The sequence below is a fragment of the Gymnogyps californianus genome, chromosome 1 (assembly GCF_018139145.2).
Source record: "Gymnogyps californianus isolate 813 chromosome 1, ASM1813914v2, whole genome shotgun sequence".
In the NCBI taxonomy this organism is placed as follows: Eukaryota; Metazoa; Chordata; class Aves; order Accipitriformes; family Cathartidae; genus Gymnogyps; species Gymnogyps californianus.
The window spans coordinates 30,957,400-30,985,382 of record NC_059471.1 but is presented as its reverse complement, the minus strand read 5'-3'; the positions used below and the strand labels follow the sequence as shown (position 1 = coordinate 30,985,382).

At 40.7% G+C, this 27,983-nt stretch overlaps 1 protein-coding gene across 3 annotated transcripts; it reads left to right on the top strand.

Annotated features, from left to right (window-relative positions):
- The first annotated feature begins 45 nt into the window (after window positions 1-45).
- On the top strand, window positions 46-27,983 carry ITM2B (integral membrane protein 2B). Of its 3 annotated transcripts, none has more exons than XM_050915159.1 (6): window positions 46-258; window positions 17,542-17,670; window positions 19,785-19,991; window positions 22,020-22,130; window positions 25,834-25,984; window positions 27,270-27,983. In XM_050915159.1, exons 1-6 carry the CDS (start codon window positions 139-141, stop codon window positions 27,356-27,358), a joined length of 807 nt encoding a protein of 268 aa, XP_050771116.1. In that variant the 5' UTR covers window positions 46-138; the 3' UTR covers window positions 27,359-27,983. The 3 variants fall into 3 exon arrangements, with proteins under 3 accessions (XP_050771116.1, XP_050771129.1, XP_050771121.1); XM_050915172.1 differs by having other exon boundaries at window positions 47-237; window positions 19,788-19,991; XM_050915164.1 differs by having other exon boundaries at window positions 48-237.

Genomic DNA, 27,983 nt, shown 5'->3' with positions numbered 1-27,983 from the left:
TCCTCCTCCGCCTGACAAGGGGACGGGGGCGGCAGTCGCGGCGAGGCGGCAGCGGGGGGGCGAGAAGGCAGGAGGCAGTCCTCGAAGCTCTGCCGGTCCGGGCTCCTTCTCCTGTGTGCGGGGCGTTGAGGAGCGGCCATGGTGAAGGTGTCGTTCAACTCCGCGTTGGCGCAGAAGGAGGCGGCGAAGAAGGAGGAGGAGAACAGCCAGGTGCTGATCCTGCCGCCGGACGCCAAGGTGAGGGCGGCGGAGGACCGAGTCGCTGGGGCTGGCCCGGCTGCGGGGCGGCGGCGGGCGGTCCGCTCCGCTCGGCGGCGAGGTGCTGCCGAGGGGAGGGAAACGCGCTGTGGATGATTTTATTCTTTATATGCTCTTCCCTTCCCCGGCGATAAACCGCGGGCGGGCCAGCAGGGAAAGCTGCGCAGCGGTGTGCCCCGCCGCCCCTCTCGGCTCACGCTTCTAAAATGGCTGACAGGAGAACGAGCTTTAAAGCTCCGCTTCTCCCTACTTTGGGGATTTTTGTGGTGGTTTGGTTTTTATTTTTTTTATTTTTTTTTTTTTTCCCCTAGCCCGGCAGCGCTTGGACCGCGTCCAACTCGGCTTTTCAGGCGCTTTCGTCTCCTTTGCGGCGTCCCGTCCGGACTCGCGAGTCGCGGCGAGCTGAGGGGCCGGCCCGGCAAAGGGGCTGCCCTCGCCGGCCCGCCGCGGTTAGGCGGGGGCGCGGGGACGGGCCGGCGGCGCCGAGCCCGGCTGCCCGCCCGGTCCCGCAGCCTGTCCCCAGCCGCTGCTGCCTGCGGTCGGGAGGTCGGGGCGTCCCTTCGGTGTGTTTGGGTCGGTCGCGGAAGTTGGTTGGCGTGGAGAAGGCGGATCGCGTCTGCTCTTCCCACGGCGTTTAATCCCCTCCGGCCGCACGGATGAGTCCGGGAAGCTGCTAGCGAGCTCGCAAACCTGTAACGCTTCAGGGCAGGGAGCGCTTGGCGAGGGTGAAGTTGGAGGTTTGGCCGGGCTTGTGCCGCAGCGTGTTTGCAGAGCCTGGTGATTGTGTGTTAACAGCGAACTTCGCCTTGAAACTTGGGCTGGTTTAAATAAAGGAACAAAGAGCTGCCTCCCGCCGCCCCAAAACAGCACCCAAACTCCAGTCGCTGTCGCCTTCTCTCCGCGTCTCCAAACAGCAACAAAGACCAAAACAGCAACGGCCTTTAAAGTTTTTGAAGTGCAAAACTGTCCGGAATATAAAGGTTTTGGGTTGCAATTTCTGTGCTCCCATAATCAAAACCAGTTTTTAATTAGGAGTAGTGTAATTTGCTCTAAGCTCTTTGAAAAGAGAATGAAAACTTGAAAAATGGCCAGCTGCACATAAACAGGATGCCTTGCTGTTTTCATTTGCTTTCACAATCTTTTGTGCATCAGGCCTCTGAATTTCCAGATTGGATCTGCAAAAGAGATAGTGTTTATTAATTTCCTAAATCTTTGTGATGAACTTCTGCCTGGGAAGACAATATCTGTTGAATTTTTAGCATGAAGTTGTGCCCTGGTGTAGGCTTTGCTGTGATTTTTGATGGGGCCAGGTTCTTCACCTGCAGAATCCGCTGTCATTCCAAAGCCAAGGGGGACTGCAAGATGTTTTCTAGTGACACCTTCCTGGTACAGCAAGTGGTTAAATTTCACACTTTTACTGCAGTTATAAAACTCTGACCAAAGTATTTAAGTCCTTAGAACAGTGTGCCACAACAAATGAGACAGTATCATTACTCAAATTGCCTGCAATTATGGGAAATCCATTAGGTGATCTGTGTGCCTAGTTGTTCCTAGGGGGAGTGCCATTCTCTAGAAGGTAATGGATTCCGTGAGCCCATTTTGAGCTGTGGAGTTCTCCTTCCTGACCCCAGGTTTGGTGATTGGCTTGACACCAAGCACATAGGCAAGACACAAGCTGCAAGTTCCAGAAAACGGGTTTTTATACTACCTTGGAATCCACATCTGCCCTGGATGATGTTTGTTTCCAGATAGCCTACCAATTTGGGCTTGTCGTTCCTACTGCTAAACAAGCAAAATACATCTGGATAATTGTACACTGGGGAGCAAATCCTCCTGACCCTGTCCAGATACTGACGGAAGCGTGTTATTTGACTGTGATTTCCGTAACGCAGAGCTGTAAATTCTTGCAGCTGAGGATGAGATACAGGATCTGCCTTAACTTTGCTCAGGTCTTAGTACTGCTTTCCTTGCCTAGAAATGAGACTTGCAAACATTTATTAACCAGGTCAAAAGGTGGTCTGATCTCACAGTAGCTACTTAGAAGTTCTTGCACTGCTATCAGGGGATGAACATGCTTCAACAAGGCTTAAAACAGTCCTAAAATAGCATGCTAGGAGCGGATGCTCTGTACAGATAAAAATTCTAAAAGCAAATGAGCGCTCTTAAGGGACATCGAGCCTTTGACATTCTCCTTGACACATTTCCATCTTTTCTCAACGGAACTGCAGACCTACACCTACCAGTGTGCAAAATTCTCTTGAATAAGTTTTTTTTGAGCCTGCGTGTTTTAGAGCATAAATAAAAGCCGATCTGAGTACAGTAGCATCATCTGTAGTTTTAGTAGAAAAGGCTATGCAATCCATGCAGGATTAACAATATTGAAACAAGTTATGTCACGTAGCTGTAGAGGTATTCAGATCTTCGAGTCTGGGAGTTTATTTGCAGATCTCGGATAAAAAAGGGAACTGAGGGCCATTGTAAAACTTGATACCTTTGAGGTTAAGTGCAAGATACACTCTTTGAACTTTGCCTTCTCTAACAGAAATGCATTAGAAACTAATCTTTTTACCCCCTCCGCAAGGAACTTCTACTGCCTATGCAGTTCTTTGGAGGACAGGGGAAAAATAAACCACATCTGACAAATGTATTATTCATATCGCTTCGTTGCTGGAAAACCCATAGCTTCAAGTGAGGTTTGAAGGTAATATGAGAATGTATATAGAAGAGTGAATTCTAGTAGATTGAAAAGAGGTCACATCTCCAAAACAGCAGATATGGGACATTTGTTTTCCCCTCTTCAGTATCTTTACAGACATTGTTTCTGTAGGACAATAAATAGATCTGGATCACAACTGTGAACATGAAAAATACTACAACATTTTATGAAGCTTTCTTTTATGAAGAAAGTCCTGGGAGGTGTTCTGGCCTTGAAGTAAATGGAAACACTTAAGAATGGAAGAAGATCAGCAGAATTGCATGTTCAGAATTTTATTGTTGAGAACTTCCAAAGATTTGAGCAAGAGATATTAGTAAACCAGTTGATTTTAACAAATAAAGCCGAATACTCTGAAATGTCCAGAAGATAAAGATTCGTGGAATGAGCTTTTGGGCTTGTTCTTTGACAGTCTCGTTCTGCTGCTTTTCCTGGCATGGTGTCATGAAGACTGCCACTCTGTCTGCCATTGCAGGATTACTCTCAAGTGGATAATCTTCCTGGGGCTTATTAAAGAGTGCTTGCGGCCAAAACATGCTGATGATGTGGCATAGAAATACTCTGATCTCACCAAAATTTGCCCAGTAACCTCTGATGCAGACACTAATAGGAAATTAATTGGGGAAGGGAGGAGAGGAAGATACAAGAAGAGTAGGGAATGCATCACGGGAACAACGGCTTAAAAAAAGCTTTTGCAGAAGGCAATGGTCTTATGCATTGGACTATGCTACTTAAAAAGGAGTTTAAAAATCAAGAGTGCTAATCCTGCCTCTGCACAAATCACCTGTCAGTATTATTGCGTGTTGTGAAAGTGGCTCCATACTTACTGTAGGCAACCATTAGAACTCTGCTACTGCTGTTGGGATGATACTTCTATGCCATAATTCTTGGCCAAAATACAGAATACTCATAGTGAAGGTTCTCGGGCCACATTTAATTTTCCGCTTTGCTCATTGTTGGTACAATAGGGTATTTTATGACCCAGTTTCCCAACAAACAAACAATGTGTGGTATTTTAACATTTCTCCCTACAATAGATCTTTGGAGAGCCAGAGATGGTTCTGAGCATAGTTGAAGTCTTCAGACATTTTGCAGAGTCCATTCAATAGATTAGGTCCTCCCCAAAGCTCTTTGGGGCCTCAGTAACTCTCAGGCAGTTGCTCCCTTCTGCCCTGGGGTAGGTGGCAACCTTTTTTTTTTTTTTTCTTCTTTTTCTTGGGGCGCTCAACTCAGCACATCTTTATCAAATACAGCTTTGTGCACGGAAGCTGTGGATTCACACATGTGTGTCGTAGCTGACCTTTGGATAGCTGTATCTGCAGAGAGATTTCAATGTGAAAGTGTAAATGTTAAGAATTTTAAAAGCAGCAGCTTTTGCATTTATTCCTTATGAGGACATTATTACTCCGCACTCTAAAATTAATCTTTATTTTTTCAATTTAGCTTAATCTTTTCTAAAGCATACTAAAATAGGCGCTTTTAACACAGAATACGAGGGTCCACCTGGGAAATACTGTTGAGCAACTAATGAGCACTATTTTTCCATGTAGAAAAACCCTTAGATTTTGTGTAATTGGTGTTAGATGTTTCTGAAATAAAGGTGTTAGCTTTACAGTTGCTATACTCTGTGTGTGTTTGTATATATATAAATACTATATGACATATGTTTATATACTATATATATGTTAGTATACACACTAATAAATAGTCATCTGCTTACTGTTTTGCTGTCAGGAAAGCAGGTTTTCCTACTTTATGGGACATGTCTGTGGATGGATGTTTTGGGGTTGTTTTGTTTGTTTTTGGTTTCTTTTTTCTTGGAAAAGCTTCCTTATTCCCTTCGTAGCCTTCCTCCAGCAAATTTTCTATAGGCCTTTCACCAGTTACCGGTGGGGAAAGAGCAGTCTTTGTATTTTCCTGTATTTTCTGTGATGCAACTAGGTCATTAAACCAAGCAGCTTCTGCTGTCTGTCAGAGCATTCTGGATTAACGCATGATTATTTAAAAGAGGACCAGAAGTAAAAAAATTGGAAACTGAATTCTCTCCCCCTTCTCCTCCCTGACTTTGCTAAGATTTTAGTGAAAAGCCACGAAACCTGAGATGAAAACTTTCCAGTTTCAGGCACAAAGGGTATCCAGGATTCTGCTACTTGTTTGGCTTTATGGGTACCTGCAAGCATTCAGGGAAATTGAGTTTATGTAAACAAAATTTGTGGCAGGGGTTGTTCATGAGGAGTGCTTCCTAAGAAAAGAAGCCTTGTGGCTGATGTCATCCCCTGCATCCTTTTACATGGTGAATCTGTGCTACTGGTTAAGTAGTGCAGCTTCCCGAAAATAAGATTGCTGCGGTCTTGAGACATTTGGCTCCTAAAGCTATTCCGTGGAGGTTGCCAGCAACTGAGAGAACAATACTAAAAAGACAAGATCTTAAAAATTTGTGGTGCTCCTCTGAAAATGTCTTGCTGTTTTGAAGTAAGTTTAGGAATTCGAAGTTAGAAAGTTCAAAAAGTGATCTGGAAGAGCTTGTGTCTTCCCCATCCCCCCAGCAATGAAAATGAACCTGTGGGACAGAGGAGTTCTGTCAGTGGTCCATATCTCACTTCCTTTTCTGTTTTTCACCACTTCCCGACCTGAATAACAAATACAAAGCTTTCATTTGGAAATACAGCCATTTCCCAGAAGAATGATATTTAATATTTCAAACAGGATGTAGTCTAACCAGACTTTTGTGATAACTGCTTCGTCAGTTGTTTGTATCATTTACGTTTTTGGCTGTCTGAGCAAGAGCTGATGTCTGTACATATTACGGCTTATATGAATTCAGTGCAGGGATGAGCATAGAGACAATGCAAACACTTCACAGTTCTAAATAGTGTCTCTTTTCAGATTAACAAACTTATACTTGGCTGAGGCCCCTTGCCCTAAAAATGTATCTAGAGAACTTTTTTTTTTTTTGCTTAACACTGTCATGTGGCAAAGTCCGTAATTAGATGACGCTTTATGTAATGCAATATCTAGAAAAGCTATCTTGTGCTGCAATGTATTGTTATAGTTAATACCATAAATACTTCTCTTATGTTCACTCCAGTCTTTCTGTGATGCAATACTCTTTTCTTTCTGATAAGCTTCAAGAAAGTACTTTGGATATTAACATAGCGTAGTGGTATGAAAAATACCACTTAAACAGAGGCTGTTGGAACCAAAAGTTCTGTTCAGTGGGAAAAGCTGAAGTAAATTAGTTCATTTCTGAAGATGTGGATCAAGATGAAATGCTGAACTTTCCTGTAAAAACAAACATTTGAAAGAAAATGTTCTTGGAATCAACAATATTTTCAAGGGAAATTGTTTAGACTCCTTCCATTATAATGAATATTTAATCTAACATATGAATGTCTATTTCAAGAAATTTTAATTTCAAAATATAATGTGTATATATGTTTTTTTCCTGTTAGGTATTTTAATGAAATGTTTACAGTTGCAAATGTAATCTAACAATTGTGTTTTTATAGACTCAAATAAATTAATGTTATTTGTGTGGTGTTTTCCATTTTTTTTCTTAGCATCAAAATTTATTAAATTGCTGATAATGGTTATTTGAGGGGAGGGCTTGTAAGAATGGTAAGCATACTTACCTCCAGTAATGTTTTCAGTTAACTCTTCTGCAGTTGCGATTTTGGAATATTTGTCAGCATTATACATGTTTTCTATTCGGTAGCCACTAGCTACAGGCACCAAATAGCTTACATAAAAAGAAAATAGTTCTCTCTGTGACTCTCAGGAAATATTTTCGAAAGCAAATACTGCATTTTTAAGTCCTAGTGATTTTAAATGTTCTTTATTCTGTGCTTTCAAAAACATTATGACGTATTTCAAACATAAGAACTACGGCCGGGATAAGTAATGGTGTGTTCTGTTAGCTACTGCATAGATTCCTTTTTTTCCTTTCCTGTTTTTCTCTCCCCGCGCCCGCCCCCCCCCCCCCCCCCCCCCCCCTTGCTGTGATTGACAAAGGTTAGCATTATCTGTTTTTAGTCTCCTGGTCCCTATAAATAATACAACATCCATTTTCTTACTATTTATGTACTGCTTTTTATCCTCAGTGGAAATGACTTTGAATCTACAGATGAAGAGCATACTAATTTATAAAACTCGGATACCTGTCCTAATTTTACAGATGTGGTAAACCAAAGGAATGAGATAATTAATAAGATTGAGCTCTGCAATGAAGCCAGAAATGGTTTTGCAGCAGACATCACGTGGCCTAGGGTTTGGACCACAACGGACATATAGAGAGACTCCAGCTCCTATTTGAGTGATCCATGCAGCATCTACAAGCAAGGGTCCTTTGTGCAAAGCCTTATAAATTTACCATGAAAAAAAGGGCAAAGTAATATTTGCCCAACAGTTATTGTAGAGGTCATTGAAGAAATAAGTTGATATTTTGTTTGCCCTTTCCAAATAGTGTCTCTGTGTGTGTACACAAATATTTTTATAAAGCTTATGTATTATTAAGTATATAATATGTATTATTTTTTATATATATGTATATATACACACATAAAAATAAAACCCACAGGCATCTTAAGAGTAGAGTTCCTTGAATGCAAATCCTTGGATAATTTGTGGTTGTCTTCCTCCTAGGGTTCAGCAAACTCCTGCTTTTGATTGCTGCCTTCTGCTGTTTTGAGAGTAGAATGAGACAGTGGAATGGCTGCGGAAAAAGAGTACGCTGGGGAGATCATAACTGAGAGGGTGCAGTGATCTCCAGGGTGGATCTTACATGGTTGCTGAATCATGAAGGTCTAGTTTTTTATTTATTTTAAAAGATACAGTCTACATAGAAAACCCTTGCATTTACACATTTGAAAATGAGGTACCCTTTGCAGGGTGGGAGGCTGAACATGACTTTTTGAGGCCACTGCACAGTGCAGTGAGTTGTCTTGCCTAAGGTTTGCAGTTTTGGGAAGTTCCCTTGCTGCTTGGTGAGGTGTTTGAACACCGGCCAGTGCCTGTGTTTCTGCAGGGTGTGATGCAGCCAGGTGCTGGGTACTGGAGTGTGTGCTTCACTTCTGGCTTTGAATAGTCTTAGTTGCAGTGAAGCCCTTCAGATTGTTGCAACAGTTTCTTCTAGAAAGAGGGCGTAATTAAATATAAGCCTTTCAAGGTCAGCTCTTCTGTGCTGATACTCAAAGTGCTACAATTAAATGCTCTTCTGTATTTGCATGTAGAATGGTTTCCACTCAGAGAACTCTGCTTGCTGTACAGGTACTATGCATCTTAATTCATTAATACATGTATTAGCAAGGTATGTTTTTTTGAGGACAGGGCTGCCATTCTGAGGGACCCCAAACAGGCTGCGGTAATGGGCTGAACAAAAACTCATGTTCCAGAAATAACAAATGCAAAGTCCTGTATCCGGAACAGACTCACCCTTCCATCAGGACAGGCCGGGGACCATCTGGCTGGGAAGCCAATCTGCTTGAGAAAGACCCAGGGCTCCTGGTGGTCAGCTGGGCACGGGTCACTGGCATTGCTGAAGGCTGAGAGCTTTCCAATCCAAAAAAAGACCGACAAACTGGTGTGAGTCCAGCAGGGGCCACCACGATGGTCGGGGGGGGGGGGGGGGGGGCTAGAGCACATGCCCTGTGAGGAGTGGCCAAGGGAGTGGGGCTTGTTCAGCCTGGAGATGAGATGGCTGCAGGGGGATTTCACAGCAGCCTCCCAGCACCTGGGGAGGTGACTGAAAAGACAGCGGCCATAAATTGAAAAAGGAGAGCTTCTAACTGGGTATAAGCAAAGTATTTTTCAATCTGAGGAGAACTGAATGCTGAGCAGGTTACTCAGAGAAGCTTTCAAGTGTCAGTCCTTGGAGATTTTGAAAACTTGACTGGACAAGAGCCCTGAGCAACCTGGACAGGCTTGAGTCCACCCTCCTTTTGAGCAAGAGGCTGGACTAGAGACCTCCCGAGTGCTTTCTGTGATGCTAGACTCTACTTTTGAGAGAAACTGAGACACGGTGTAACTTGCTTGAGATGACATACCATCTGTGGCTGAACTGGGAATAGAGTTATTAAATTCTGAGGCTCAGTGGTGCATATGTGCATGCTAATGAGATCTCTTGGGTGAAGGAGCCATCACCGCTTGGGAAAATAGCCTTGAGAGAAATCTAGGTTAAATCCACATAGCGTTCCATCATACTGATGCCTGAGATTCAGGCAGTCGTAGGAAAAAAGCAGAGAAATTTCAGACAGAAGAAGCAAGCAGGATAAAGAAGAGACAGGAATTGGAACAATCAAGGTCAAAATGATAATTCAGTATTGATCCATTTTAAGTGGAGTAGGAACCTTCTAAGTTCCTGTTTTCAAACATTGATCTAATTCAGGATAAAGTCGAGAGAAATATTGCATTTAAAGTTATAGATTTATTTAGTGTAGTTTTTATAAGTATGGTAGATCACAAGTCAATCATAAGTCAAAGAATGCAGATAGGGAAAAGGGTTTATTTTGGCAATGTGTAAAAATGAAGCATTTTTCAAAATTGGACAGTTTAATGAAATGCCATATTTGATATGCTGTAACCATAAAGGGTGTAGTGATTTTGTTTTCTGAAAGGAAAAGGTATTCTGAAAAATGTCCCATATAACCTCTGAGGTTAAGGGTTTCTTGTTTTAAAAAAATAAACATCGCTCAGGCACCTCTTGCCAGATATCTGTGCAAGCTTTCATCTGCGTGTTTTGGTCTATGACTTGCAAACTGTTGCACCAGAACACTTCTCTCTTCTTAAAATACTTGGGAAAAATAGGTGTGGAATGCAGAACAAATTTCCATCATTCTAATTTATGAAAATGTATAGGTAAATTCATCACCATTTATATATTGTATAAAAAAAACTGGCTTCTGCCACCTCTTCACTAGCCAAGCTTATGAAAACTTTTTGTACTCAGTACAGTACAGTGGCAATTGTGGATCTCTGTGGCTGTCAGTGGCACAAGACCTTTTGAATTCAGTGTCCAGACATTTAAAGATGACACATTTCCAAGTGTTGTAGGTTTTGTTGAAGTTTCATGTTGTGGGCAAGGGGTGGGGAGAAGGCAGAAGAATCATAAAGCCCCAAAGTAAAGGAAATAAAGGATGTGTGGAGCTTTATTACTTGTCTGGCACAGACCTAGCACTCCTGGATATATATTTTTTTTTTTTAAATGATTCATTAATCCTCTACCTGCATAGTGTTAGTGTTACTTAAAAAACTGTAGATGTGTATCACAGAGTGGTTGAGGTTGGAAGGGATCTCTGAAGGTCATCTGGTCCAACCCTCCTGCTCAAGCAGGGCCACCTAGAGCCCGTTGCCCAGGACCATGTCCAGATGGCTTTTGAGTATCTCTAAGGATGGAGACTCCACAACCTCCCTGTGCAACCTGTGCTAGTGCTCAGTCACACTCACAGTAAAAAAGTATTTCCTGATGTTCAGAAGGAATGTAAGATGGTATTAAGATCCTGTTGTGCTAATTGCTGTACAGAAAAAGAAAGGAGGGCAATCCTTGGCCCTGAGTGTTTGCAGTGAAAATGCAGGACAGGAGGCACAGGAGTGCTGGTTGGTGGGGCAGGCTAAAGGTATAGAGTGCTTCTGTGGTGATAGCCCAGCTCCTCTTCCTGAGAGTGTAGCACACTGATGCGGTGAATGGTTTGTCTTGTAGCAGTATTGAAGGGAGGAAATGGAAATAAGGTGTGCCCAGTACTCGGCATGTGGCAGAGACCAGCGAACTTTGCTTTGGGGATCTTGGAACTGGACAGAGAAAAGAGGAACAATTTGGGGAACACAGTTTGAAGAAAACAGAGTAAAATGTAGTGTGTGGTTGTACAATTGCTGTAGACAGCCTGGGATGAGAATATACCCAAAAGGTGTGCATGTGAATCACCTGAAGAAATTCGTTGCCTGGTCTACAAAGACAGAACTTTCAGACCATTTGAATAAGTGTGGTTGGGGTTTTCTTTTGCACTTTCTAGTCTATGTAAGACCAAAGATAACAATAAAAATAACCACTCTTAACAATACTGCTCCCAAATTTAATCAAAACAGCAGACTAAATAGTTACAGGCTTCTTCCTCTTTACCCGTCCTCTTTATTTGTTGGCTGGTATCAAGTATTGTAATCTCTTATCTCAGAAGTTGAAGGCAGTGTTTAGGTAAATCAGGATTACTCACATCAGTTAAGAGTTGCACGATTACTCTTCCAAGACACCTTCTTTTATTGTCCCTCTATCATGTAGCTGTGGGTGAAATGCTGATTCACATCCTTTACATTCACTTTACAGTTGTAATTTTCCTTGACTTTCTGCAGAGAAATCGAACTCTTCATGTTCCACCATGTTTCTCTCTAGTTTTATTTCCTGCTCCCCTTTTCTTGGCTGTTTTCTGATTTGTTTTTTTTATCCCTTCATCTCCATCTTTCCCGATACATGCAACTTCCTTCCTATCCACCAGCACTGATTCCCTTTTTAAGATGATCTTGAGCTGACTGCTTATATTAATGTTTTTATTCCATGATGGTTATGATGTTTGAACATCGTATGTTCAAATATGTTCAAATGAACAGAAATGAGTCATTTGACAGACACCTCATTTTTTAATAAAACACCCCCATTATTTGGTGAAAGGTAGCATTCAACTAATACAAAAACAACCTTGGACTTTGAACTTTGGAAATCTCTTGGAATGTATTTTCTTCTTGCTGCTGGACTTCCTAGTGCTGCAGAACAGATTTTGTATTTACAATATTACTTTATAGAACGTATACAGATACTAGAAATACAGGAAGAGGTTAGTAGTACCAGCTGCCTAATAGATAATTCTAATTAATTAATCTCCTTGGCTATCCAAGCTACGTGACTGCAGCAAGCAACATCAGAACTAAGGTCTGGTTTTCATGCTATTCTTTAGGCAGAGAGCCTTTGGCCAGATGGACAAGTCCCTGTCCATCTTGACAGAAGAGGAACTGGCAGTGCTGCCACGGAAGGGTTGCAGTGTTCAGATATCAACTGCACATAAACAACCATAGCTTGTTTTCAGGCTTCATCATCTGAGTAGAAAGAATACGTCACTCCTTGTGATAAGCGAGAGATCTCTGAAGCATCTCTTGTATATAGAGTCTGTTTTTCTAACTAGCAAGTTAAAAGATCGTTGTACTTAAAATTTTAATTTAATTTTATTAGGAAGCATAAAATTGCTGCTTGAGAGGCAGATCAGTATGATGGCCTTCCAGATTCACAGCATCTGCCAAGTGAGGAGTCTTGCAAAAGCCTGCCTTAATTTCCCATCTGCAACAAGTAATAAATAGAATACCAGGCTTGGAGCGGTCTTCAGGCAGGAATACCATGGGAGGAATGCAGAGCTCTTTCTAAATTAAGTTCATTTTAAATTGACTGTCTTTTGGGAGGATTTTCTACAGATGTCAGATTTACAAGTCAGAGCAGGCGAGCCTGACCAACAGAATTCAGTTTATACAGCCGTTGGTCAGTATTTTTTTTCCAAGACTTTTTAGCCTCCCTCATTAAAAAACACTTTTAGGGAGTCATCATTAACTTCTCTTCTCCCCATTCCACTAATTAAAGCTGCAGTTGGTCAATATTTGCCTTTAGGAAGCTCAGTCTGCCCCACTGCATTCTGTCCATCCATGTGAGCTAACTGGCATGCAAAGGACCTTGGAAGAAAACTGTTCTGAACAGCTTCCAGCCAGTTCTACCCACATTAATTGTAAGCTTTTGTGTGTGTGTCTGTATATATATTAGATGTTATTCTCAGATGCATAATTATGGATGGTTTGTGTATTATGCTGCAGACATTTTTAGTAATATTTGTAATACTCAGCAATACTCTGCATCTGGGTTCTCTGTGGATCAAAGACTTCATGTTGGTTCTGAAAGACATTTCCCCCTCCCCAAATTATTTTTATTGCTATCGTATCTATTTTAAAATTTGGGCCATTATCTTTTGCATAGGTGCACAACAATCATACAATGTTCTGGACTCTCCACAGCATATCCATTGTATCTGGTTTAGGTGGATTCTTACCTAATTGATTCATGTGATTTTTTTTTTTTTAATCATATAGTTGATGTGTCCTTAATTTTTTGCAAAGGAACAAGGTCTGATAATCTTCTCACCCATTTTAATGTGAACTAGACATATGCCTTGTAAGTTTTTAGACTGCTTTACTTTTATAACGTTAAAGCAATTATATTCCACTACCTACAAAAAGCCACAAGGGGAAAATCTAAGTAATCACCAACTCTAATTATACACAGTTGTGGCTCAGTATCGGAGCTTCTTAGAAGAATTTTGTGATGTTACCCCAAACATGAATTTGGTCCTTCTGAAATTCAGCATTTATTTAAAGAAAAAAAAAAAGTAGCATTAAAATTGAACTGAAAAGAGCAAGAGAATATATGGCCAGTAGCTATTAATAACTGCTAATGTTTGCAGGTTTAGGGGGTATTAACTTTTTTTCTTTTGATCCACTCCAGAATTAATGCTAATTGTCATAAATATGTTCTTGTGAAGATCTTTCTGTAGTTGAGAGGTGCTTTGGTAAATAGTTTGTGGTATCATTTGTCCATCTCCAAAGTGTTTCACGGTTCCAGTAACAAGACAGAGTTTAGCTTTACATTAGCTGCTGTGGTCACTGATGAAGGGATCTTTACTGAAAACTGCAGTCATCTTGTAACTTCTTTGTGAGAAGACAGATTTGAATCTTGCCAATCTCAAATAATAGAGAACGTAATACTTCTCGTTTTCTATCTACAGGAAAATTGTTGCTGCAGAGCTTGAAGCTATTCAGGTTGGGAAGTTCTGAACCATTTAATTTTAACGCTGTAGGATTTAGTGTACAAGTGGCAGAGAGATGCTTCTGTTTCATGTCTTGTCCATGGGAAATAGGCTAATCAAATGTTTTCCAATTAGAACAATCAGCTCATCAAGGGAAACAAGCCGGTATTGGGCTTGCATCCAGTTCCTCCTAAGGCATTTTGCATCAGAGAAGATTAGTTCTGTGGCATCATCTTAAGGTTGAGGATTCACCAGGGAGTTGGAAGTACACGGGGCAGGGATGAAGCAGAAGAGGGGAAAGAAAAGGACCGGAACAGCAATGATTAATTATTACTGCTCACAAAAGTAGAGAGGCATATTTTTAGAGGTCAATCTTCACCTCAAGTACGTGGTGCTTTTTTTTGTCAGATACCTCTGGCAGTGGAAAGCTGACCTAGAGAACAATTAGTCAGTGAGGCTGCATTCTCATGTTGTGCTCTGTCTTCAGAAGCCGGCGCTGCTATCTGGGAACAAAGTGCAGTCGTAACTATGTGGGGAGAGGTGCTAATTCAGCACTGTCCCTCTTAGTGGGGATCCGCTTTCGCTTAATGTTTTTTCTTTCAGAACATGAGTCACCTGGAAGGAGGGTGAGCATCTGTCGCACTTTCTTCTCTTGCAGTGTGGAGGGTCAGACTTACATAGTGAGGGATGAATTATTCTTTTGGGTCAATTCAGCCCAAACTAAGCTGTCATGGCAACAGTACAAAAGTTTAGCCAGCTTAGCCACAGGACAGCTACTAATATGAGTATAATTTAGCTGCAGTAGGTTACTCATGATATTTTAATTTAAGGTGGTTTTAAACTGCTTGATGATGTACTTAGTTTTCACATTCAGAAGAGGAAATCAATTCTGTGTTCTCCTTCAACAGCATAAAATGTTTTCAGTGTTACCTAATGCTTGTGGTTCCTCTGTGCTGAGATGCAGAACTTTCATGCAGTCTCCTAAGCAAGAGGCTAAACTGGGCTTGAACTCTTGCTCTAAATTTGGTGTGCTGTTTTCAGTAGGCTGTGTACAAATCAATGCAATAGGCAGCTACAAATACAAAATAGCTTAACATGCCACCATTAGGGATGCCTTCAGAAATAATAATGATAAAATCTAGCTGCTGGTAGAGGATAAGAGAGTTGTATTAAACCTGTTGTTTGCATCTGTCATCTCATATATCAAAGCAAAATTATTTAGGGTGGAATACTGATAAACTTGTCCTTCAGGTTCCACCTAGCATGGTAAAAGTGTAAAAGTGACTTTCCTTTTTCTGATTATTTTTGTGGCCTATGCAAAATTAATTTGACATTAATCCCCATTTCCAGGTAGGTGTTCACACTGTGTATGCCTTCTGCACCATGTCCCAGATGCATATTTTGTTAGTCTTTCTGAACTTAAAAAATGATATAAAACCAGAAGAGGCAGTTATTCCACTAGTGGATAATTCTGCTTGGAGTTAAAAAAGGTGGGGAGGGGGGGATAAAAGCAGCACTGGGAAAGAATAAAGATACTCTAATTTTCTTCACTAGGGAATATTTTGGCATTGTGTCCCAGAGCCAGTTTGCTATCCATTTTTTTGACATTAACTTACAACAGTTTAAATGACATGTATTTAAAAAAGTTTCAATCGGGTGTCCTTTATGCTTTGAAATGTCTAGGGAAATAGTTACCTAATGATACGGGGCAACATAAAAATAAAAATCCTTGTTTTACCTGGTTTAGATTTCTAATTGAGATGATTTATAGAAGAATCCACAGTGAATCTTAACCTGACCTGAAAGTTAATTGGATTACCATGGGTATTATGTCCTATTCTCAGGCTTTGCAAGCAGCCAGGTTAAAAACCATGCAGTTAGTAGTCCTGTAATTCTTTACACTGAATTCCTTAAATAATTAGTAATGTAAAAACTTTTAAAAGTTGTTACTTGTGTTTTCATTCTGCTTTTTCAGTCCACGGCAACTGTTTTCTAGCCACTCTCACTTTGCCTTGTAATGTGTCCCAGAAATGTTGGTTGGAAGGGGCCTCTGCAAGTCATCTGGTCCAACCTCCCTTTAGAAACAGGATGGTTGCCAAAGCAAGATCAGCCATGGCTGTGCCTAGTTGAGTCTTGAAAACTTCCAAAGATGGAGATTTCACAATCTGATTTACTGTGGTAGTTCGCAAGGTAACGTAAAACAAAATCTGTGAAATATCTTCAGTTTGACTCTAAATATTTCTGAATCAGATTTTGGCAGCCGTTGCCTGGCAAAGAAGCTGCATTGCCACTTCTGTATGAAAGATAATTGCAGTGTACTGTAAAGGTGGGTTTCATATCACCTAATTTTAGCTACGTATGAATTAGGTACCTAGTTTGTTAACCAAGGAATTTCTGTCTATAATCAGTGAAAAGAAGTAAGTCCCTCCAAAAGACTACTACTCCCTCTCAGGGACGGTTGGGATGAGTCGTTCTCAGGAAGCGCCTCTTTCTCCCCACCATTTACAGGGAGGGTCCCCTTTCCATTTGGTGTCAGACTTGCTTAGATGGCTTCAGCCAGATGAGGGGAATTCCTTCCCAGTGGGCCAAGGCAGCGTGGGGACTACACCCACAACTTTGTTCAAGTGGGAAATCATCCTTATTAGCAAATACTGCAAAAAAACCACGAGGCAGAACATCGACTGACAACCATAGCTATCAATGTCTTCTCAAGCCCTTCCCTTATGCTCTTCCTCCATTTTCTGGTTTGGGTTTTTTTGTTTATTTGGCCGTAATGATTTTGTCCTGGTCATCATTCTACCCTATTGGTTTTTTGGTTGCAAAGGGGTAATGAATTGCTTTTTATTTATTTGAATTCTGGTATTTTCCCAGGATTGTCATGGCTTGGAAGAGGGTGACTCAAACATGGGAGGTTTTTTTTGTTTTTTCTTTTTTTTTTGGATGTGAGTTATGCAAACACTTGGGGGAGGAAAGAGCATTGTAATGTGGCTGATAGAGGAAAGATTTTGCAAGCAGCAGTTTATTGCTTAGGATGCCTGTGGGGACTGCATGGTTATGCAAACTAGTGCCCCAAAGGGGAAACATCTCTTGTCATTCCTTTAGCATAACAGGAACAGCAGATAGAGGCATGGGCAATGCTGTCTTCGAGCAGAAAGCTTCCTTAACAACAACTTATAAAGCATCTTTTTTTCATTCCACTCCTACTATTCTGCCAGCAAAGAAGTGGTAAAGCCTCTTTTGTCCTGATGGAACAACACAGAAAAGGATATATTTTGCTTTTCTTATTACCTTTGATCTTTTGTTGGTTCTTCAGGTTCACTTAAATTGCATATACCAAGATAAAAAAGAATCTGACCTTTCTGAATTGACTTCCTTGCTCTGCTGTTGTTGCATGGAGGTTGCCTGAGAGCGGATATTTTTCTGTCTGCAATCTGTAAAGTGGCTCACTGTGTGTTATTAAGTATCTCGAGAGATTTTGTTATATTTTTCTCTTCCTTAAGACTTGAGTCTGCTGATTTAGTCAGTGACAATGGCGTTAAAAGTGACTGTTGATACAAGTTTTCCTAAACCTCAACTTAAATAGATCTGGTGTAAACTTTACCAAATAAAATACGTTTCCAAACAATTGTGATAAAGTGCGTATAGCCTTTTCTGATGGATGCAATGTTTGTACTTGCTGGGCCTCAGGTGTCTGCCATCATACATGTCTTGGGAACAGTGTGTTGAAGGTCTGTCTCTGATGCCTTGCAGGACCCTGAGGATGCTGTGCCTGTTGGGCAGAGGAGGGCCTGGTGCTGGTGCATGTGCTTCGGATTGGCCTTTATGCTGGCTGGTGTGATCCTGGGTGGTGCCTATCTGTACAAATATTTTGCATTCCAGGTAAGTCAAATACATTTTGTTATGGTAGGCTTGTGTTTTTCTCTGTTATGCCTTACATTTAGAAGAGGGAAGAGGAGCAACAGACTAAACCAAAATAGCCTTTCTACTTTTTTTTCTTTCCAAAACTTCCAAAGCTTTTCTAAAGGCAAAGTGTATGGCCTGCTCTGAAGTTACCTATCAGCAGAGGAGGGCAGGAGCAAAGCTGGCAAATAAAAGGGAGCAGCACTTGAAAACCTTACTTTGCAGAGAAAGGATTATATCTAAGTAGGACTTGGGTTTAGGAACCCCAGTGGTGTCCCAGATTTTCACCTGCTCTCTCTCCTGTTTTGAAGCGCTGAATACTGGAGGTGGATTAACCCCTTGAAAGCCTCCTTGTTTGACCCCAGATTTCCTAGACACATGCGGTACTGCTAATGCACAGGAAAGGGACTGCTTGTCAAAGCAGTGCAGTGACTCTGCTTCCTAGCCTCCACAGGGATAAGAAATACAGGCCCTGCGGGGGACTTGGGAGCAGCACAGTCAACGTGGTTAAACATGCTCTGTCAAGTCTAATCCGTGCTGACGAGATTAGACCTCTGACAAAATGTATTTTCAGTCTTTAACAAATGGCACCGCTGCAAGAGGAGCCCTGTGAAGGCAACGGTGCCAGGGAAGTGGAGCATTTGCCTGAAACATGGGAGATCTGAGTTAAATATTGTCTTCCTCAGGGGGAATTGTCACTGGGCAGCGCTGGATGTGCTGGGCTGTTGCCCCGGTGGTGCGAGCACACCCTTCCTCCTTCAGAAACTGCTGGGGTTGCAAGATTCATAGGGTCAGAAAGGGAGAGTATAAGCAAAACATGAACCCCTCTAGCCTGCTGGTTAGTGCACATAATTATAAGGTAGAAATTCTGTGTTCTTGTCCCTGGTACCAGGATTTTTTTTTTTCCCCCATTTTAGTAGCTGCTAATGTAGAAGGCAAAGTAATTAAAACAATGAGAAGTTCTAGCTGAACTTGCAGTTTATAGTCTCTTTGGCTATCACGTTAACCTAATTTACAGGGGAGCAGTAGTGTTGCAAACGATGCTTAAACAGCATAGTGTATCTTGGTGGATTAACAAGCTCAGAGTAGCTGAAGGCCTGCTGTATTACTGACACGTTTCATCCATGCTTAGCACTGCAGTGCTCCTCCACCTTTCACATACCAGCTAGCTGAAATTGAAAGTGCTGTTTAATTCAAACCTGTGGTACTTTTGTTTATGAGTCAGATCTGGGTTGAAGGAAACATTCAGGAATTGAGCTAACATTGCCTTGAAGACATGTTTTCAATGTAAAACTTTAAATTGATAGCATGTGCATATGCATAAGTTGTAGTTTCTAAAGCTATCTGGCCTATAAATTTGGTATATGCCTTCCTCTGACTCAGGACTTTATTTTACACTTCACTTAGGTAACCTGCTGTGTGTACTGTGACAGAAGGACACAAATTGGTTGTTTTAAACTCTTTTAATTACCTTTTTGTCTTTTAAAACTGTTCAAAACAAAAAAATTTATTTTAGAAACTGACTTTCAAAACTTCTGAAGCCTTGCAAAACTAAGCAACTTCACAGAATAATTGAGGTTGGAAGGAAACTCTTGAAGTCATCTGGTCTAACCCCCTGCTGCAAGCAGGACCAAATTCAGAGTTAGACTTGCTTTTTAAAGGCGATTTGGATGATCAGTTTTAATGTCTTAAATTGTAATTATTGACTGCAGTTAAATCATAATTTAATAGTAGTAATAATATGCATGCACATAGACGTAGGAGCTTCATTGTCTTTCTAAAAATAAGATACAATGTGCCACAGATAATGGATGCAAAATAGAAGACTAGATTTTAAGAACCTGCTTTTGGGGTCCTATTTTCCTTGAATTCAAGGGAAGGACTCCCTCTGGGTTCAGTACAATAAGGGTTTTACCCATGGTCCTGTTGTAGATAGCAACTGGCTCCTACTTTGGTGTATGAATCAAATTAAAGGGACAACATTTCATCTAGTCTGACAAGTTTTTCTTCTCCACAGTGCTTTGAGAATATTACTTTTAAACTTCTGACAAGGCTACTGATGTTTTTGTTGCTGGGTTGTTTACTATTTTTAGCAGGGTGGTGTGTATTTCTGTGGAATAAAGTACATTGAAGACGGCTTAAGCTTACCTGAGCCTGGGGCAGAGGCTCAGAGTGCTCGCTACCACACGATTGAGCAAAATATTCAGATCCTGGAGGAGGAAGATGTTGAGTTTATCAGTGTGCCAGTCCCGGAGTTTGCTGATAGTGATCCTGCTGATATCGTCCATGACTTCCACCGGGTAAGAAATATTTCTGAAGAAGCTGAAAGCATTTAAAACTTCAAAAATGTTCCCCCTCAGTCATCCTGATAAAAGTACTCCCTAATTATTGTGGTGGGGGAAAGCAGAGGGTGGAGGAGGCAGCAGAACCGTTTTCATCAGCAGCAGGCTGCAAGCAATAATTAACCGGGCATACAAAGTACAGCGTTATACAATCATCATGAGGTAGTTTGTAAACCATCATTTGCAAATACAGTTCTGTTTTTAGAAAGGAAAAAATCCTAGAGCTATTTCCTTTCCTTAATATGAGGAAGTAAAGAGAATATAGTTCTTGCTGTGCTAAGTCCACAGAGCCAGAATTTGACCAACTGCTGTGGTACCGAGGGAAGTTTGGAAAGGGCTCTCGTAGGTTTGACCTCAGCTTGCAGGGGCTGATTGCATCTGATGTCACTAGGTATGTTCAAGCACCCCCAGAGGTGCTCTCCTAGCATGGCTCAAAAACCTCAAAGAAGCAGCGGAAAGGGAAGGAAGTGACCAGCTGACTGACCATGGAAGGGAACTTGTTTTCCAGATGCCGTAGGAAGCCTAGCAGAAGCTAAATTTTCCTTGTGCACCACAGGCTACTATGATTCCTAAAGGCACTGAACTAGGGTATCAAAGCACTTTTAGCGGTTTCTTCCTTTTTTGTAGAAACAACTTTGATTGATAGGAATCATGGTTATAAATTTTTGCTAAGGCAGTTGACAGGCCTACAGCTCTTGGTATTGACGACAGCTGTAAAACAATTAGAAGCCCTTCTTTTCTGTATCAGCCTGATGGAAGCTGTCTGATAGTGATGAAATGTTCTACAGCTGGTTTTCAGGAAGCTAAATTTCTGTGAACGTTTGAAGACTTCGCTGAACAGCTTTTTTAAGCAAGGCTGAAAAAGAAGAATAGGGAAGAGTCCTATTTTTTTAATGCAAACTTCAGAGTTTAAAGTTTTCCAGGCAAAATGATTGCTATCTATCAAATATTCATAACCAGATTTGGAGGAAAACATTGCTTGCTTGAGCTATGTAATTTAAAAATATTCCTGAATATATTTAGGGAACTTCTGTTAAGAGTTAGAGCAAAGCCTCTAAAGAGGGAAAACCAGAAAAAAAAAAAAAAAGCAGTATGTAAGAAGTGAATAGGAACAATATAATATTAGAAATCTACTTTTTGATTTAATGGGTTAAAGGCTTTGCTGTAAAGGTCAGTGCAAGGATCATTTGCCATAGGCACAGCACTTACTCCCATGTAATGAGGTTAGTTGCACTGATGATTGCTGTCCTGGTACTATTTTGACTGTTGGGCTCTTGGTGATCAGTATTTTATATACGTCCGCAGCCTTAGAGCTTTCAGCAGCTTGAGATGTCTTCTTTAGCAAGAACAGATGCGGTAAAACACAGGTCAGTGAACAGAGCCATAGGATTCATCAGGATAATTCCTTGGGCTTTTATATGTCTTTTTATCAAATAATGGCAAATATTGCAGTTCAGGTACTATAAAGATAATAATTCAGCTATGAATAATCATGAACAATTCAGTAGTATTTTTGAAAATAAAAGGATTTTTGTTGCGTTATCTGTAACTGTATTTTTTTCCTTCTATATTTTGTTCTTACCAGCAGCATTTCCCCTTTACACTATAACAAAATATAAAAGCGTGGAGATTAGAGCAAGGTTTTTGCCCTGTTGTTTCAAAATGCAGGCACCAGGAATAAATGAATACTGTGCTTGATTCCGTAACAGCTCAGGTACACCTTTGTAATTTCATTCCTGTAGTGCATTTGAGCTACTTCTCGCCTGCTGCCTTGCACAAATCTCTGTCATAGATTTAAACTCTCATCAAGACTGCCTTTTATTTCTGCGTATACCTACCCTCAAATTGGAGTTTGTTGGACAGACTTTATAGTGAACAAAACAATAATTTGAAGAACAACCTAAGGCAATAGCAGTTTAGCAAAGTCTGTATGTGAATTTTCTGATATTCTTGTTATTTTGATTAAAATAAATATTTCCTCAACAGAGACTCACTGCCTATCTTGACCTTAGCCTGGATAAGTGCTATGTGATTCCTCTGAACACTTCAGTTGTTATGCCGCCAAAAAATTTCCTGGAGCTGCTCATCAACATCAAGGTATGGTTACATTGTAAGTAATTTGTTCTTAAGAGAGGGAAAAAGGAGAATTCCCCCCCGCCCCCTGAATTCTGACGTTCACATAAGGTGCATGTGTTAGAAAGTTAACTGATCACTAGAGGTCTTTGCAAAGAAAGAAAAAAATCTAAAACCTTCTTAGTTAATTAACTACAATCATGGAGGAATTATTAATTCAGAGGAAGACAAACCAACCTGATTTCATTCTTCGATGCTACAAATTTGATTGACAAAATTGTGTAGATGTGGTGTACCTAGACTCTTTGATAGTAGTCTATATGTTTTTTAATTTATAATCCATTGTGACTAAAGTTTCCATAAAGCATCTATGCGCTGGACTAAGACTGGTTAGCTGAGAGGCTTAAAGTAGGTGTACTGGGAAATCCTTTTAGCGTGGGCATTGTTTAAAGCACCGGTCCCTAGGGTTGACTCCTACTTTGAGCTGATCCAGTGGCTTGAGGGTGATGTACGTGAGGTGTGTTGGATCCGCTGTGCGTGCTCAGGGAAATTAGATGTGGCGCTAGGTGTGATGGGCTAGCACTGGATGCGAGTTCACGAGGCTTCCAACAGCCTTAAGATGGATCTTCCTGTTTCCAGGGAGGTTTTGTAGGAGTGATCAGGATTTGGACTGTGTGATTAGCAAAGCCCATTTAAGCAAGAGAGGTTAGTGTAGCCAGATTCCTGGTTCTGCAAGCACCAGACCTTCAGAACAAGATTCAGTGTCCTTAAAAACAAGGGCCATCGAAAGGACTGAGATACCACAATCACTCAACAACCGAACATGAGTTTTCGGTATAATGTTGTGGCAGCTCCTAATCGCTTCCCAGCAGGGTTTGATAATTGAACACTACTGCCTGGCCTGTGGTGCTGGTGCTGGCTGGCTTGTCGCCACCACAGGGACACGCTGTTCTGTTAGTAGTAGTAACTGGGTGAAACATAATGGCCTGTGAAATTGAGGAGGCCAAAGTAGATAATCTGATGGGGTCTCTTACTAATTTAATATGAATCATCTTTATCTTTTTTTAACTCTTACATTTGTATGCTTTTAATGCAGTTTTAAATAGTATTTACCTTGTTTTTCAGCCTTCTGGTTTCTTTACAGAACAGCAAAACGCTCTGGGTGGGGAAGAGAGCTGATAAGCTAACTTGTGTCTAAGATTTGGGGAAAGTGTTTTAAATTTTATTTTACTGAGCTTTTGTAACTTTAGAATTGTTAATATCCTCTTTGGGTTTGCATCTTTCAAACAAGGCTTTGGAATTAGGACTCCAGGAACCATTTTAGCCATTTCTGAGTGGTTCGTGTATATAAATAAATTTTGTGTGAAAAATGACTTCACAAGTAAGTCCTCTGCTGCTTTTTTGCTGCCTATTTTGAGACTAGCTGTTTAACCACACTTTCATTTCCTGTACATAAGGATGAAGTGGTGTCTGTAAAACTCAGTGAACCCATATTTTTTTACTTTGTGTATGCTGTTTTGTTTCCATTTTTAGTTCACACAAATTCCGCTATTAAAATCTGTTAAATTCCTCGTTTGTCATTAGTACTAAACCAAATATGCTTGGTTTACAAGTAAGAGGATAACCAGGCATCATGCATTTAATTGAAAATCTGTGCAAAAGCAAATTGTTTTGATCATTGTCCCCACCAGTGAGTGCCCTAATTTTATGAGACATCTGTTTAATTCTCATTGTATTAACAAAAAGCTGTGGGCATTTGATGTCTCAGAAAATCAGGCTAAATGTTTTGTAACTGAAATTGGGGAAACTGTTCTGCAGATGCACAAAGTGAGTAAATTTCTGTTCACTGTCCTGCAGTCACACTAGTTGCACAAGGAAAAAAATGCATGAAATTAAAGTGCTCGTTTCATTAAAATGAGCTCTGAATACACGCAGAGGACATTTTATGAAAATGGAGGTGCTCTGGGCTGTTTTGTTTTTAAAAAAGCGCCATAATTTTAGCCTAAAGAACCACATTTCTATATACTGATACAGTTTGCTTGAATACGCAGACAGTGAAAGGCCTCCTTTCCTTGGGAAATAAGGCTGAAACCCAGGTATATTTGTTCATCCACCTCATTCCTGTTGTTGAGCCAACTGGCCAATTTTAACCGTATGCGATGTCTCAAAGATGACGATATTTGCAGCTATGCTGGATCCCAGTGCTGGGTAATTGCTCCTGCAACAGCTGGGCGGAGGAGATTCCTGCAGTGAGTTCCCTCTCCTCCTGCGCGCCCCGGCAGGGCCAAGAAGGCCGGATCTGGGGGGTGGTCCGGGAGGTCCCGCAGTTTGGAGGGCACAAGCCCGGGAGCATCCTCGCAGGCTGCCCCAAGTCGTCAGCACCACTGCCCACCCTGCCGGTGCCCTGCACTGCTGCTTTGCTCTGGGGCTCCCTCGGAGCACTCTCCTGAAATTTGAGAGACTAGGGGTTAAGATACAGTAATTTACAGTGATTTAATTACCAAATAATGAGTGGGATAATTTGGGAGTGTGAAGTTGTCCAAGCTCTTATTAAGAAAAACAAAAATTGCTGTTGTTTTCCTCATAGTATGTGCTGAAGAAAATTTTCATAATTTAAAGTGAATTTTATACAGTCCTTTCTTTCTTTACTGAAAAGAATAGCATTTAATCAGCTGCTTCTCAACATGTTGCTTGGACTGAAAAGACAGTCTTGTTTTGCAATGGAAATTTCAAGTTGTTTATTGTCAATAAAAAATAGTGATCTTTCACCACAGAAGCTGAATTTGTTTCCATAATAAGTGATCATTTTATTTTTAGAAAGCAAGCAACACCTTCTCTTCTGCCATAAAATAGAATCACACTAACAGGATTTCGTAAATGAAACAATATTTCAAAAAAGTTGATGATTATTTACCAATGGCAGTCTTAGGAAATTGGCTGATACTACGTACGTGTATCTTCAGCTGTGTAGTGAGGTGTGCACAGAGCTGGATTCCTCCCTCATTTCAGCTGTGGCAAAATAACACTGAAGGGACTAGAAAAGGCTGGGGAAGCCTTGGCATGTTGTCACGGCTCTTCCGTTTTTCAGTATATTGCCTTAAAACGCCTGATATACCACCATGGCTTTCTAATACCTTTCCATATAAACAATTGTGAGAGTTGCCATAATAACTTACGGGGCTAGATGGTCTCGTCTTGCATTTGGCTTGAGAGTTGTGACCCACGCTGTGAGTATGTTCAGGGCTTCCCAAACCCCATGGACTGCAGCTAGAGTATACTGCAGCTGGCGTGCTTCATCAGCAAGAGTATCTCCATGTAGAGCATGCTTCTGCCAACTCCTATTTGGGAGTAGTTCCCACTGAGGTCTGTTGTTAATTAAGTGAAAACTTTGGATGATAAGGGCAGGACTGAGCCGTGACAGGGGGTGCTCCTGGAAGGAAACATTTCTTCTCTGCTGACGACTGACGTTACTGTAGCAGGAGGGCGGTGGATGTATGCATCAGTGGAAGTTTTGTGACCTTTTTGAATATAATCGTTATGTATTTCTGTAGTGCGGTGCAGTCGTGTTTGCACATTTAGAATAAAATTCTGTGGGTAATACATGTTTTGAAAGAATTCAAAGAAGATATGTCACAGCCATGTTAAAGAAACACATTGCAGTGTTTCTTGTGTACTTAGACCACGAAGAGATGGCTTTTGACAGAGCTGTTATATTTTTGTTCAACAGGCTGGAACATACTTGCCTCAGTCCTATTTAATTCATGAACAGATGATTGTTACTGATCGCATTGAAAATGTGGATCAGCTGGGATTCTTTATTTACCGCCTCTGCCGTGGCAAGGAAACCTATAAACTACAGCGCAAAGAAGCCATGAAAGGTAAATGTTCCTCCTGCGATCTTTTGTGTTGGCAGAAAGTTCAATGCTGCTTGAGTTCAATAAATGGGCTTGATTGTGTTGAAAGGAATGACTCTTATTAAAGCAAGGGTTGCTTATTGCAGTAACCGGCTCTGTGGGCTTAAGTACGACCGATATTTTCTGTGTAGGTATGGAAATAAGTCATTTTATTGTACAAAAGTGCTCAAGGCCCCAGTGAGCTAGGAGCTGCTAAAATGTGTGTGTATGCATGGGTATGTTTTCTGGGATTCAGGCTTTCATTGATGCTTTTCTTTAATCTTGTTTCTTGACCCACCCCACCCAAACAAAAAAACCATTTTAATATATGAGAAGCCATAGCCTTGTAGTCCAAGTACAGAATTGCAGGTTCTTCTTGTCATTAAAGCCATCTATAAATTAGTCCACGTCTTCCTATTTGCATCAGTGAAATGTGAGTAAGAGTTGTCTTCACAGGAGAATTGCAGTGCTTGGTACTCCTTCACAGAAAATGTCTGAAAAACATAATTTGGAAGAGTCTTGACAAGCTATTAAATACTGCCTTAAAATTTTCACTCAGATTTTACTCAGACTTGCATCTTTTTTTTTTTTTTTTTTTTAAACTGCATGTGATGTGCAAGTGCACACTGAAGCAGTTTAATTGCTTTAGTTGTATTGTTGGACCTGACTGCTTGGGAAAACAAGGAAAAGAAATACATTTTATAAAAATAATTTAGAACAATGTTTAAAAATGAAAAGGTCTTAATAGCAAAATCCAATTCAAAATTCGGTATGTTGATTCTGTGATAATAAATGAAGAGCATAGCTTGGCAGTGAGCATTAGTTTGGCTAAAATTTGGTTAAATTCTGTCTTTCTCTGATTCCAAGATGTTGTTGTTTAAATACTACTAGTCCACTCTTTTTTGCCTATAGCAGTTTATTCCTTTGCTCTTCCCTCTCTATGTCCCCACAAGCGTTTTTACAGACACACAGAGAGAGAGATGGGGAACTGATCTTGGTTAAAACTAGCCAGTGGGGGGGGTTGGCAGGTTGGTTTTAACTGAACCAGTACTGCGATTCAGTTCGTCACACCTTCAGGATCATTGCCTGCTTATTGATTTTCTACGTATGAATGTGTGCCTATGTTTGTTTCCTCTGAGAGGGGGATTGAAGAGGGGTAGTTCTGATTTCTGGTGACACCTTATTATAGCAAATGTAAAACTATTATGTCTCTGATGTACCTCATCCCCTCTTCTGTTTACCCTCCATTGTTCTTTACTAATACGAACAGGAATTCAGAAGCGTGAAGCCGTCAATTGCCGAAAGATTCGACACTTTGAGAACAGGTTTGCTATGGAAACACTCATCTGTGAACAGTAATGAGGAATATTACTGTTACAGGAGACTTAAAAACTACAGTATGACCCCACCCTTTGTATTGTGTGCAGTGATTATTTTTTAAAAATCTTCTTTTATGTAAGTAGTTGGACAGGGCTTTATTGCTGAACACCTTCCATACTTTTCATCTCATGATACATGTAAAATCAATACGTTTTAGTTTTTTCCTTATTTTCAGGTGTGGTGTTCTTCTTATATTTGAATAGCAATTGTATAAAGACTTAGTTGCTAGTGCATTTCATGTGATGAATCTTGAATACTAGGAAGAAGAGAAAGTCTTTGAAATATCCACCAGTTTTTAATTAAGTAAAATTGAATTATTAATGTACAAATGGACTGCAAGAGCTACTTCTAACTGTAATATTACCTGCTATATAGTTTGTTACAGCATATAGACAAACCTGTATTTGACTCTCCCTAACAAAGTGCAATTTGTTTCGTTTTTAAAATACTGTCATATTTACCTTTTTAGATTGATTTCTGACTTGATGTTTTAAAATGGCAAGTGTTTGCTGTAACAATCTTTTAGAAAATTAAGAAGTAACTTATGTTACTAACTTGTATATAATCCATGTATGTGCAATGGAAAATAAACCTTATAAACCTG